At 35.9% G+C, this 14,917-nt stretch overlaps 1 protein-coding gene across 1 annotated transcript in view; it reads right to left on the reverse strand.

The window, feature by feature from the left end:
* LOC126949671 (multidrug resistance-associated protein 1-like) overlaps positions 1-14,917 on the reverse strand; it is a 92,785-nt gene that overhangs the window by 16,253 nt on the left and 61,615 nt on the right. Inside the window, exons 17-19 of the mRNA XM_050782366.1 lie at positions 9,584-9,644; positions 8,824-9,043; positions 1,530-1,684 (exon numbers count right to left, since the gene is read on the reverse strand). Of these exons, the coding sequence (XP_050638323.1) occupies positions 1,530-1,684; positions 8,824-9,043; positions 9,584-9,644 (436 nt within the window). The remainder of the gene's footprint in view (positions 1-1,529; positions 1,685-8,823; positions 9,044-9,583; positions 9,645-14,917) is intronic.

A 14,917-nucleotide genomic window follows, 5' to 3' on the forward strand; every position in this document is an offset into this window, starting at 1 on the left:
TAATCCTATCCTCTTTTGGGAGTTCCCTGGTTATTTCATGTACCAAACAGTCTAAAAATATCATATTCACATGGAATTTCCCATTTTGAATTTACCTGCCCATACTCTCATCTGCTTAAGACTCAATCATTTGAAATTTTGCTACATGAAAATAATAATAAATCAGTAGGGTTGTAGTCATAAATGTCCTCTGGGAGAAACAGAATGGTGGTCATCAAACTCTTCTATAATTTTTCAAACAACAGTATGTCCCTTGGTATGATTAAGCAAGATTTAACATTCCATTAGAAATTTATGATGTTAGGTACTTTCATTTATGTTTTTACGTTTTATCTTCACTTCCCTTCATACACCCCCCATGTTTTTACATATACATAGAAATGTGTTAATGCACTTTGAGGTTATGGACCTGCGCATCTTAATGTAGGGACCATTAGCAATATGTGACTACTGAACACTGGGAATGTGGCTATTGCAAATTGAGATATGCTATAAGCACATGATAAAAACCAGATTTAAAATACCTTGTACAAAAAAGTGTAAAGTTTAATCGATAATTTTATGTTAATTACAGTTGGGAATCATGTTTTGGATATACTGTGTTAAATAAAATGTATTATCACAATTAATTTCTATTGTGTTTTATTTTACTTCTTTATTATGGCTACCAGGAAATTTAAAATCACATACGTGGCTTGCATTTTATCTTTGTTGGACAGTTCTATTAGAAGCATTTTATGGTAGACACAATGAGAAAACTCCTACAGATAAACAGAGACACTCTGAAAATCTCAATTCATTCCCCATTCACCATAAGTGATGTTATGTTTTCTTAAAGGCAGGATGTTTTCAAAGTCTGGATATCTCTACATTGACTTACATTTTCTTTCTTTTTTTTAATTTTATTTTTTATTTTTTCACTATTATTATTTTTTTGAGATGGAGTTTTGCTCTTGTTGCCCAGGCTAGAATGCAATCGTGCAATCTCGGCTCACCACAACCTCCATCTCCTGGGTTCAAGCGATTCTCCTGCCTCAGCCTCCTGAGTGACTGGGATTACAGGCATGTGCCACCATTCCCAGTTAATTTTGTATTTTTAGTAGAGACAGGGTTTCTCCATGTTGGTCAGGCTGGTCTCGAACTTCCAACCTCAGGTGAACGGCCCGTCTCAGCCTCCCAAAGTGCTGGGATTACAGGCCTGAGCCACCGTGCCTGGCTGACTTACATTTTCTTTCCCTTCTTAGCCTAAAGCAGTGATTCTCAAACTTGATGTGTGTAAAAATTAGAGTGGTAGATCTCAAAGCACATGTGTTTCTTGGATTCTTTAAGTAATTTTTCAAGTGTTATTTTAATTATATGTACAAAATGTGACTCTGTTGTACATCAGTCATGTATGTCCTAAGACTTACAAATATATTTAACAATGAAATCTATATAAAACACATAATATTTTGTACAAGTGAGAAAATAAGGTACTAAATATGGGTCACTTTTTTGTATGCTATTTAATAAGGTGTGTCTTTCCTTACCTTAGTGAAACGACTGATGATCTGGCCTGTGGAATTTGTTTCAAAAAACTGGATGGGGAGGTGCAGTACATTATTCAACAGTTGAACATACATGGTTCGAGAGGCAGCCAGGGATCCTCTAGTGATTACGTAGGCTCCAGAGCAGACAAAGAGACCTAAACACACATAGTTATCACAGTTATATTAACAATATGAGGAAATTTGTGCTTTAACTTTCAAAAGATTGCTGTAAAAAGATTAATTATAAAAAATATTTATATTTATTTTAACTGAAAACCCAAATATTACACCTAAAATGTGTAACTGTAGACTAAAACACATATAAACATAATATACGATGTATGTGAAATATATACACATTTCTGATGTTTTGCCATGCTGATACAGCAGAACACTCGCACTTGTGGTCATAGGTTCCACACAGAAACGTACAGAAGATAAAAGGTCGATCTAATGCACAGAAATTTAGCAACCTATTACCTTTAGGATGTTCTGTGGGACAATGTTAGTTACCAGTGCTTGTAGGCAAATATTTCCATTCTCCCAGCTTCTTGGTACATGGTAGAGATGAACTTTCTGGCCCCCTTTTGGTTGATAGACCCAAATGAATAGTTCTGAACTACGAATTATAAGAGAAATGGTATACGACACTTCCAAGTTAGAACATTTAATTGCTGGTGTCAGTCCTATTCCCTTTGCACAGTGCCCGCCAGCATTTAAAATGGAGCTTGGCTCGTTTCCTCAGCTGGAGTCCCTAGGATAAGCAGAGTTCCTTTCCTGACCCACAGTGGACACATAAAATGAGTGAGGGATATAATTCTTTTGGTGTGTTAAGCTCCTAAGATGTGGTTGATGGGAGAGTTGTTCTTGCATTAGCTACTTATCAGATAAACTTGTAGCTTTAGTGGAAGAAGCTGAAAAACAGTTATTAGCACACATAGAAACAGAAGAAAGTTCTTTGAAAGATACATTTCCACTAATATGTGAAGCCTAGGAACAAAACCAACCAGGAAAAAAAATAAGTAGGTCTGCAAAATTAAGAGAGTTGGGAACATTTTATTTGAACCTCTGGATCAAGTGTGTTTAAAAATCTATGCCTGGGCATTTTACCTTTGGGTGTCAATACACTTCCATGTTACTTAAGCCGGTTTACTCTTGAGTCTTGACACGCAGCTGCTCCATTGCACTCTAATATACAAAACTGCTAATAAAAGTGTGTTGCCAATATGATCCTTGTTCCTTTGCAGGTATCATGTTTAAAACAAAACAAAACTAGTTGCTTCTCACCACCTTCATTCATTTAGCTATATTTCCTTATATTTTTAAATAATATCTCAAATAGCTATTAGCTTTCTCAGTCTTAAGTGGTTTCTGTTATTTTCCTCCATTCCTCCCATACTTCCCTATTTCCCTTCCAATAGATTACCCATTTTTTCTCAAATATTCAATAAACACATATTGCTCATGAAGGTCACCAAACATGTAGCTTGTGTCACTATTTTTCCGTATGCTTAATTTTCTGTGTAACTAGGGCTAATTTTTTCTCAAACACTTCAATAGCTAAGTCTCTTCTGAATACACTCGAACTGATCAAATATCCTACTGTTTCTTTACTCGTATTGAGCACCTGCCCTCTGCAACACAAACTGCTGCCTTGGGACTCTCGGTCTTCCTGCTCTAAACTAGAGTGGTTGCTGGAACAGGCATTTCTATTCTTCAGTGTGGGAAGTTTTTCTTTTTTTTTTTTTAATTATTATTATTATTTATCTTTTATTTTTTTGAGACGGAGTCTCGCTCCGTCACCCAGGCTGGAGAGCAGTGGCGCGATCTCGGCTCACTGCAAGCTCCGCCTCCCGGGTTCCCGCCATTCTCCTGCCTCAGCCTCCCGAGTAGCTGGGACTACAGGCCTGAGTCACCACGCCCGGCTAATTTTTGTATTTTGTTTAGTAGAGACCCGGTTTCACCTGTTAGCCCGGATGGTCTCGATCTCCTGACCTCGTGATCCACCCACCTCGGCCTCCCAAAGTGCTGGGATTACAGGCGTGAACCACCGTGCCCGGACAGGAAGTATGTTTTAAAAATATTATGTACTTAGTATTTTCCCCCCATTTACTGAAGCTCTTTCTATATACATGTTAAACTTCTTGAACTGTACCTGTAATTTTTTATTATCTATCATTTTCCATCTCTGTTTATAACGTTGTACATTTGGGATAATTTCTTCCAATTTATCTTACATTGGTACAAACTTTTAAAATTCTTTAAATTTTTCAAGAGCTTTCTTGTTCTCAGGATGAACTCAGTTTAGCACATTCTATGTTTACTTTATGGATGCAATATTTTGAATCTCTGAAAGCAGTAATTAGACATTTTGAAAGTCTAATTGTATTCCAAATATTATTGTTTTACTTCTGAGCCTGACTGCTGTGTTTGTTGACTTTTATTGATGCTGTTGGTTTGAGTGAAATGTATGCCCTGGATGGACATTATCAGTTTAAAACTACGAAACAAAGACGTGGTTAATTAATATAGGTACCTGATGTGGCTTTCTTCTGCCGTTGCATACATTAATTTCCCCCAATATTTCTCTCCCCTGAGTGGAAGAGTTTGCTACAAGTTCTGTTTAAGTGGGAAGGTACGACCCTGAAAGCCTTCATACTGGGATGCAAGGCACGTTGGCTGAGGCTTCTCCAAAAGCCACAATAAGGAGGCTTTCTTCTACGTATGTCACACATGCTAGAAATCCTCATTTCCTCTTTAAACATCAGTTTTCTAGTTTCCATTGACTGTTTCTATCACAGTGGCTGTATACATTAGTGGTGGTGGCAGTGTTTTTCTAAAAGAGGCTGATGAGCCATCAGAACAATGTTCTAATGAATTACATTGATTACTTCCATGAAACTCAATTCTTCTCTCTGTACCTGTGAACATAAGTTCAGTGTTTTTCCATGGCTCAACTGAACATCTCCCTCTTCTATTCCAACTTCTCCAGTATCTGTTCCTGGCTACAGGTTTTCTTCTACCCTTCATTTTCTATCGGTATATTCCCGTATGTAGAAATGTATTACTCTGAAGTCTCCTAACACCTTTCCTTTTATATTTATACACTGTCCTTTCAGTGGAATTTAGGGAGGTAAGGAAAGTAAATGAACCACTTAGCCCTCTTAAACTGGAAGCAGCAGTGTGCTCCTTAATCATCACACTTTGAAAATAAGGTGCCTATATTTTACACATTGGATCAGAGAAAGGAAGTTCCCAATAGTGAGACATAAAACACAATACATTAGAGATGTGCCAAGTATCCTAGAAATTTGAAGCAAATCGCTGAGACTCAGGGAAAAAACTATTCAAGGCAATTTCTTTTTTAAAAAATGAGGTAAGATCTTTATTATTGTCATAAAATATGGATGTAGCATTTTCAGCTTCAGTTCTCCAGTTTTGTTTGAATGCTAGCCTTCTATATTATTCATAGTGGGCCTCTAGTATTAACATGTAAAAGTTCGGTTTATGCTTTAAAGTTCCAAAAAATAAAAATGAGCTATGATGATGTCAGTGAATACAGCCTGCTGTCAATTAAATCAGATTCCATAAGAGAGCTGAGTTCTGCCAAAAAAAAACCCCAGAAATTATACATTTTTATTTCTAGGCTCACCTTACTTATGGAAACGTTAATTTGCAGTTGCACTTAATAAGCCTTAAAAATTAAAAATTTTTTAAATGTAAAAAATGTGAAGAAGCAATACATCAGAGAAGATTTATATGCTAACAACTGCAGACCACTCTAAACAAAAGCCAATCAGGAAAAAAACCTTTACGATAAAACTGTTCATAATCTGTTGCTTTGGTTATAAAATCTTTCTATATTTACTGACAGTTAATTAAAATAAAGATTTTACATAAATAATATTATGGACACTAAAGTTGCATACTTTACATGTTATAGAAATGCTATTTACTCACTTAAAATGTTCTTCAAAGGTTATTACATCTACTCTAAAGCTGTAACATAATTTCACTGAATTGGTGTGAATTTAGCCTTCATATGTATATGTGACATGCAGAGATACAGAGATTCATGTATATAGGTAGGTTTCTTTTGCTGTAATTTGAGACCTCTACATCTATATCTTCCTCATTGAGTTGCAAACTGCAAGTCAATAAATCTGACTCTCACTGATTCAAAAGCAAAGAAATTGTAAGGTCCTGTTCTTTCATACTGTAGATAATTCTTATATCTCATTTTCGTTATTAACATCTCTTTTCCCAGTGAATGCTGTTAACAAAATGACAGAACAAACATAAATTTGTCTCACAATATCTGCTTATTTTTAAATGGAGACAGTTACAAACAGTACTATGGCCAGACAGTGAAAATAAGATAAGAGAGCAGAAAAGAGAAGCAAGTCTCTAAGTTTCATAGTTTTTGTTTTATCTGACTTTTCCATTACCAAAATCATGCATCTCTCTCTGTTTTCCCATATGGATATGAATATGAAGATGTAACAACTTCCACATAGATGGCTCTGTTATTTTCTTATTTGAATTACTATCAGTCTCTCTCTAGGTGCCTGTTTCTCTTGATACAAACACAAGAAATTATCTCTAAAAAAACCTTCCCTTTAGTTGTAGTATACTTTTGAATTTTCCAAACAATTGTTTAATCACCTACAATCTATATTCTTTTTCCATTTCTCTCTTGATGATGTTTCCTTGACTATAATCAGGAATTATTTCTTAATTTTCTTTGTTTTTAATAGACATGTAACATTTTAGAACGACTGAGAATTTACTTCAAACACTATTTTTTTTTTTTTTTTTTTGCTTTTGTTACATCATACTTTTCTGTTTCTTGGAAGGCAATTCTCATACTTTGGAATTTCTCAAAATATATTCTGTGGAACACAAGTTGCTCCAAGATATTAATGAGCAACACAAGGAAAAAAAAATCATGGTCAAATAAATTTGAGGAACATTGTGTTAAACAGAATTAAACGGGTCATTTTATTGTAGACTATCTTAAAACCTTTAATGAAGGAAAGAAAAAAGATTTCAGATTCATGGAGGAACATAGTTCTTAGTTTCCCAAACCTATTGAAATAGAACCTGGTGTTTGTAGAATATCTCATTACTGTCCATCTAAATGCTAATTTAGTTTTTAAGAACATTGGCTTGGGAGTAAGCTGGACATGGATTTAAATCTAGCTCCAAAACTTACCAGTCATAGGGCTTTGTCATAATTACTTCTCTTTTCTATTGTTAAATAATAGCTAACATTTGTTGCACTCTTGACGTATGCACTACACATATCTGATGTAATCAAGAAAACAATATCTATACAAGTGGTAAAACTGAGACTATAAGTAACAAAGTTTAAGTAAAGAGTGTAAAAGCTCCCTCATTAGGATGCGTGCTAAATAAACTACTGCATTAGCTTAAGTCATAGGAAATTGCCATTATTATGGGTCAGAAAAAGTCAAACCTTTTCATTTGTTTCAACTTCAACAATGAAAATATGCCTGGGTTTCAGAATGGAGCAAGCATTCACATCATGGTGTCTGTTGTTCTATCTCCTTCTCTCCCTCTGATCATCTGATCAGGAACTTATCTCTGTTCAGTTTCTGTGAGGTTAGTCCACTAATCGGCTCTATGTGGACACTTGTCAAGAATCTGTCATTCACCCTCATGGCTCTTACTCCTCATTCATGGTGATCTTATCTACTCCTGTGGGTTCATTGATTATCTCTACAGAATAATTACAAGCCTGTGTAGAACTAAGAGCTCTAGAATGCTAGAATCTGACAGAAATGTAGAAATCATCTAGTTTAAGCCCCTCATTTTACAGATAAAGAAACCTAATTTCCAAACTTACAGATGTGCATTTTTAGTCTGCCAATTGGAGAAAAAAATGGAAACATTCATCGACACTTCCCATTAAATGTGTCCAACAATGAACTCACCATTTCTCTCCTTCACTAATTAAGGCTCTGGTTTAATTAGTGGTTTCCTATTTTTTTTTTCCTGATTTCCTGTTTTCCTTATTTTTGTCCTCATTGCTCTCCCAGTTACCCAACCTAAACCTCAAAAGCATGATTGGCTAATGAATGCCCTCTCTTGACTCACCCTTAAATGGACAGTTCTTAGGTCTTTCCACTGTAATGTTTTTCCTATCCATCCCTTTTATCCAATCCAATTGTAGCTTTCTGACCATTCATTCATTCATTCATTCATTCATTCATTATTTATTCAATTCTCTTCTGCTTCTTACCTATTGGTTATTTTGGGTGACACAGTCATGGATCAGATAAGAGATCTTTCTATACTAGAATACCTTTCATCTGGACTCCCAAATACACTTGATTATTCTTTTCCTACCAACCCCTGCTTCATTCTAGTCTCTCTGACTTTAGTCCCTCCAATAAAACCTATTTTTTTATTATCACTGCTAATTTATTCTTTGAAATACAAATCCAACTATGTCACTTCCTTCATCAATTTTCCAAAATTCTCCACTTGTCTTCCCAGTGATCATCTCTGACATATCTCCAATCTTCCTTCTCACCTTTAGCTCCCCTATGTTTCTCTGCCAATAACCTGAAGACCACTCAAACTGGCACCCTCACTCTTGCCAAATCCCTTCTTACCTCCATATCCCTGTCTTCACTCACACCTTCCTATCTGCCTCTATGACTCTCTCTCCTTCTCTGTGATCTCAAGCTGATAAACTTCTATTCATCCTTTTAGTCTCCCCTCAATTACCAAGTACTCCTTAGAAATCACATTAATATGTTAACCCAATACAGCCTCCCCTTGCTTTGAATTCTCACAGCATTTTCCTTCACTACCTTTACAGTGCTTAATGCTGATCATGTAGTTTGATTGTACACCTGACCTAGGCTCAGTAGGCTTTAAACCCCTTAACAGACACCTGTTTATCTTCACATCACTCACAATCTTCACATATACAGAGAGTGGCCATTTCTGAATCTTTCATGACTTTACATAAAAGCCTCAGTTTCCTCAGCTGTAAAATGAGGACAACAGCACCTTTTTAAACAGTTATTTTCAAGATTAAGTAACTATGTATAATATTTAATGTGAGCCAGGTAGATGACACCATAAGTTTTGGGTTATTCTCTCAAATATGGTAAATTGGAAACATATGCATTTGAGTTATCCCCAAATATTTGAAAATTATGGCCCAGATTGTATTTGAGATAACATAGTGCCATATGTTTGTGTTTAAATCAATTAGGTCAGAAAAAGAAAAGAGAAGCAGCTATACATTTTCTTTTACCTTTTATTAATCCCAATATTCCATAGATATTAAGTTTATTGCTTCTTATTTGCTTCCATTCTGTGAAGTCATTCATGGTTTTTGCTTCTTTTGCCCATGCACTAAGCCATAGATTCTGTCCAATGCCCACCAAATTCTGCCCTAAGTAAGTGACCATAGTCAGCCACACCCAGAGCCAGCCAAAGGCTTGGAGGTACTGCAGAATGATGGAGAACTTCACCTAAAGGCAAAATTGATATAAAATTAGATTACCAAGAGATACAGGAACATGACAGGCCATTTCTGAATAAGTTCCCTTACTGATAGTTTCTGATTAGCATCAATTGAATACATAGTATGATATAGGATTTCAAAGATGTACTTTAAAGTCACACCTCGATTTAAACCCTATTCTGATGTTTCCTAAGCTTTGTGATCTTGATCAAGTCACTAACACCTGTAATTCTCAGATGGATCACCTGTTAATTAGAATAACAGTAATCACTTTATAAGTATATGTAGAGTGTCAAGCACAGTACTGAACCCTTAAAAGCTCAATTAATGTTAGTTGCTATCATTAGTGAAAAAGAATATACATAACTAAATAACATGTAATCCTAACCAATCACCAACAATTCCATTTCATACAATTTCCTCAAGCTATTATATAGCAATTATCCTCAAATTAAATGAGAAATCTATAGTATTTATCAATAATGCAAGGTAAACTTTTATGTTTAGGTGGTTAATAGCAAATAACATTAGTTCTTCTGGTGCTTACCCCACCAACAGGGATCTTTTCTTTTTTCATTGAGAACTGTTTTCCTTGATCCAATGAGGGCCTGATAAAGCAAGACAATGTTTTGCTTTTTAGGTTTTAGATGAAACTAACGTAAAAAAATTATACATCTTTAACCATTTTGTTGCATCTTTCTCTACTCCCTTACCCTAACAGCAACTTGGTTTTCCCTGATAATAACTTTGCATCTTTTTGGTCTTATCAAAGGGAGACTGTTCATTCTACCATAACCCACATAATTTAGGGCCAGCGCATGTGGTCTATTTTTTTTTTTTTTTTTTTTTTTTTTTTTTTTTTTTTGAAACAGAGTCTCGCTCTGTCGCCCAGGCTGGGGTGCAGTTCCCGGATCTCAGCTCACTGCAAGCTCCGCCTCCCGGGTTCACGCCATTCTCCTGCCTCAGCCTCCCGAGCAGCTGAGACTACAGGCGCCCGCCACCTCGCCTGGCTAGTTTTTTGAATTTTTTAGTAGAGACGGGGTTTCACCGGGTTAGCCAGGATGGTTTTGATCTCCCGACCTCATGATCCGCCCGTCTCGGCCTCCCAAAGTGCTGGGATTACAGGCTTGAGCCACCGCGCCCGGCCCATGTGGTCTATTTTTAACTGCTTCTTCTAAATAATTATCCCTTAAACTTGAATCAAGTCTTTAGAGCATTTAAATTAATGCCATCTGGCTGTACCATACTCTATCCCTTCTCATCCTAGCCTAGACTGGCGTCTACTCACTTCTTGGTATCTCAGAAGATGAACTAACATCAGGGTTACTCTTCTCATTTTGTTCTGCCACCACCCTGGGTAATGTCACAGATTACATGAAAAGCTGTATTAAACTCGATCTCTTTTCCAGCTTCATGATCTTCATAGCTCCAGGTCCTGCATGTGTACCCCACTTTTGCCATCAACTTTCATGACCTTAAACCATGAATCTTATTACTTAGAACTAACCCATCTCTGAAAACCCAACTGTAAGTATTTCAATCTCTGATCATAACCTCTTCTATTTATAAGTTTTCAATTCAGTAATTCAGTCATTCTCACTACATTTGGTTTTTATTTTACTTAGATTCCCAAATCTAGCCTTCTATAATCTTTGCTCTCTTGGATAATCAATGATCCTGCTTTACCTGGGATTTACCTGGTTTTAGCATTGACTATCCAACTTCTAGGGAATTCCTTAGTCCCAGGCAAACCTATATTCTCTCTCTTTTCCCTGCATTCTCCGTGATTATCATTTCATGCAAACTTTGCTTGTTTCTATCATACACAACCTTAACTGAGCCAGTTATTTTCCTATCTCCCCTAATGTTTTCTCTGGCTTTACAAGGAGCCACAACACTTTCTCTGTCTTGATCATAGGACATTTCCATCTATTCACCAAGTATTTGTCAATTTCATCTTCTAAATATTTCTGGAATCATATTATTGGATAAGTATTTAGAAAATAACAAGCAGCAAGAAGAAAAGTGAGAAGTAGGGAGGAGGAGGAGAAGGAGGAAGAAAAGGATAAAAGATAGAGGGAGAAGAGGAAAAGAAGCAGAAGAAAAGATTTACAATCCTACATTTCAGAGACAATCTGTGCTAACATGCTTGTGAATATTTCAGTAGTCTTGCCTCTATTTGTGTGTGGTATGATAATATTTTAATGTTGCTCTTATATTATATTATATAATGTGTATAATAGATATATATTATATTACTATTGCTCTTATATTGATATTATATTTCAATATTATAATTATTAATGATTGTCAGTATTAATATTGATAACATTGCTCTATAACCAGTTCATACTTTTAAAGAAAATTACACATTTGTAACTCAATTTATAAAAAACATATTCTTCTACAACACCATTATATTTTATAATATAACATAATATTTTATCATTTTACCATGATATGATTTATGTAACAAAGTCAGTGCTTATACTGGTTGCAGTTTTTTTCCTACTTTATTGCTATAATGACCATTCTTTTCATAGGTCTTTTATTGCCTCTTGTACTAGATTCCCATACGCAGTAACATGCGACGTGATCAATTACAAGTCATTTGATGCATCTCCTCTTAAACTGACCTCTAGAAATGCTGAACTGATGTACACACCTCTCAGCAGATTATGATAAACCCCTGTTTCTTCATGGTTTCCACTGTAATTTTCAGAATAAGAAACGCCTTATTTGGGCAGCCTGGTAGTTCTTCCCATCCTATCTCTGGCACTAGTATTCAGAAACATTCTGTGGGAGGTTGCAGTGCATGTCCTTTGCAGGATCAGCCTCAGCATCAGAGAAAGACACACTATTTAATGGACACTTTCATTGGAATAGCTCCTGGTGTATGATTTGGGTTAATTATTGTCTTCATCCTTCAAGCTGTTGGCCTGGCTTCTGTTTGGATAAGCAAATTTAGCATTGGTACCAAGCCAAAAATTAATTCTTAATGTAGCTGAACATAAAATGCTATGAAATCCAACGGTTAAAAGGGAATTAAGCCTTCCTAATTAGATATAACTAACAAAAACCAGTAATTTATTGGATACTATTGATTTTCAAACGAAAATGTTATTCATCATTTTTTCACACACAAAAAAACCCTGCATTTGGTTCTAGGCACTTTGTTGTGAATAACAGGTTTTATTTGAATTTTTTAAAAGAGAAACTATTTAATTCTAGTAGAGAAATTTTAAACATGAGTCTTGTTCTGTCCTTGAGAAATTCTCCGGAAAATTTGCACAATATCTATTTACATATTTTGTATAAAATATGTAAAATCAACATGTTGAAACCATTGCCTCCGATCTAAGCACGAAATTAAAAAGTTTGGAGTACATATGGGAAGACAAAAGTGATTCAGTGTTGCGCATGAAAGACAAAAGGGGGCAGCCTAGGTAGTAAAATAAAATTTCCAGTTTATTTTATTCAGGGAAGACAGTGATAGAGATTTAAGAAAGTAATTAATAGGCATAATATAAATTTAGAAAAAAATGTGGAAACAGTTTGAAATAAATAGTTTAGTCCTGCTGGAAAAATAATGTCATTAAACTAACTCTAATTCTTAAACTTTGAGAGAAAATTTTTCAGAAATTATTTGGTCCAACCCCCCTACCCCTCCTTTCAACATACTCCTGATAGGCAACTAGACAGTTTTCCCATGAACTTTTTCATGAGAAAGACTTATTATATTCTATTTTAGTAGATCCCATTACAGACAGCCTCTATTTGTTGAAAAGTTCCTGCCGGCTTGTATCTTCCAATCCCACTCGTGTGTGTGTGTGTGTGTGTGTGTGTGTGTGGACAGAGTCTCACTCTGTCACCCAGGCTGGAATGCAGTGGCACAATCTCAGCTAACTGCAACCTCTGCCTCCCAGATTCAAGCGATTCTCCTGCTTCAGCCTCTGGAGTAGCTGGGACTACAGGCAAACGCCACCACACCTGGCTAATTTTTGTATTTTTAGTAGAGACGGGGTTTCCCCATGTAGGCCAGGCTAGTCTCGAGCTCCTGACCTCAAGTGATCTCCCAAAGCGTTGGGATTACAGGCATAAGCCACCACGCCCGGCCCCAATCCTTAATCTGTCTTAATTCTGCACTAATTGGAAATGATTGGAGAATTCGAAAAGAATAGAAATTTAGAGTGAAAAGTCAGGAAAACTCTATGTGATATTATCTTACCAAACAGTAAAGCAGATAAAAAATGAAAGGGAGAATAGAAAATAATACACTAGTATAGCCAATTAATTGGAAAAATTATAATAGGCTTCTCAAACATTAGATAAAATGTGATTTATTTAGTCGTTTGAAATTTCTTATTTGAAAAATTTAGTGCATTCTTTAAAAACTTCACTCTGGGTTGTGTTGATAAAAATATGACATATTGGACCTGAGGTGATCTTCCCAAAGTATTCTTTCCTCCCTCCCCGCTTCCCTCCCTCCCTCCATCCTTTCCCTTCCTTCCTTCCTTCCTTCCTTCCTTCTTTCTTTTTCTTTCTTTCTTCTTTCTTTCTTTCTTCTTTCTTTCTTTCTTTCTTTCTTTCTTTCTTTCTTTCTTTCTTTCTTTCTTTCTTTCTTTCTTTCTTTCTTTCTTTCTTTCTTTCTTTCTTTCTTTCTTTCTTTCTCCCTCTCTCTCTCTCTTTCATTCTTTCTTCTTCTTAGATTCCATTTGTCAATTTTGGCTTTTGTTGACATTGCTTTTGGTGTTTTACTCATGAAGTCTTTGCCCACGCCTATGTCCTGAATGGTGTTGCCTAGGTTTTCTTCTAGGGTATTTATGGTTTTAGGTCTTATGTTTAAGTCTTTAATCCAACTTGAGTTAATTTTTGTATAAAGTGTAAGGAAGGGGTCCAGTTTCAGCTTTCTGCATACGGCTAGCCAGTTTTCCCAACACCATTTCTTAAATAGGGAATCCTTTCCCCATTGCTTGTTTTTGTCAGGTTTGTAAAAGATCAGATGGTTGTAGACATGTGGTGTTATTTCTGAGGACTCTGTTCTGTTCCATGGTCTTTATATGCTGTTTTGGTTACTGTGACCTTGTAGTATGAAGTCAGGTAGAGTGATGCCTCCAGCTTTGTTCTTTTTGCTTAGGACTGTCTTGGCTATATGGGCTCTTTTTTGGTTCCATATGAAATTTAAAGTAGTTTTTTCTAATTCTATGAAAAATGTCAATGGTAGCTTGATGGGGATAGCATTGAATCTATAAATTACTTGGACAGTATGGCCATTTTCATGATACTGATTCTTCCTATCCATGGGCATGGAATATTTTTCCATTTGTTTGTATCTTCTCTTATTTCCTTGAGCAACGGTTTGTAGTTCTCCTTGAAGAGGTCCTTCACATGCCTTGTAAGTTGTATTCCTAGGTATTTTATTTGCTTTGTAGCAATTGTGAATGGGAGTTCACTCATGATTTGGCTCTCTGTTTGTCTATTATTGATGTATAGGAATGCTTGTGATTTGTGCACATTGATTTTGTATCCTGAGACTTTGTTGAAGTTGCTTATCAGCTTAAGGAGTTTTGGGGCTGAGACGATGGAGTTTTCTAAATATACAATCACGTATTCTGCAAACAGAGACAATTTGACTTCCTCTCTTCCAATTTGATACCCTTTATTTCTTTCTGTTGCCTGATTGCCCTGGCCAGAACTTCCAATACTATGTTGAATAGGAGTGGTGAGAGAGGGCATCCTTGTCTTATGCCAGTTTTCAAAGGGAATGCTTCCAACTTTTGCCCAGTCAGTATATTGGCTGTGCGTTTGTCATAAATAGCTCTTATTATTTTGAGATATGTTCCATCAATACCTAGTTTATTGAGTGTTTTTAGCATGAAGA

This window comes from Macaca thibetana, chromosome 3, assembly GCF_024542745.1.
Source record: "Macaca thibetana thibetana isolate TM-01 chromosome 3, ASM2454274v1, whole genome shotgun sequence".
In the NCBI taxonomy this organism is placed as follows: Eukaryota; Metazoa; Chordata; class Mammalia; order Primates; family Cercopithecidae; genus Macaca; species Macaca thibetana.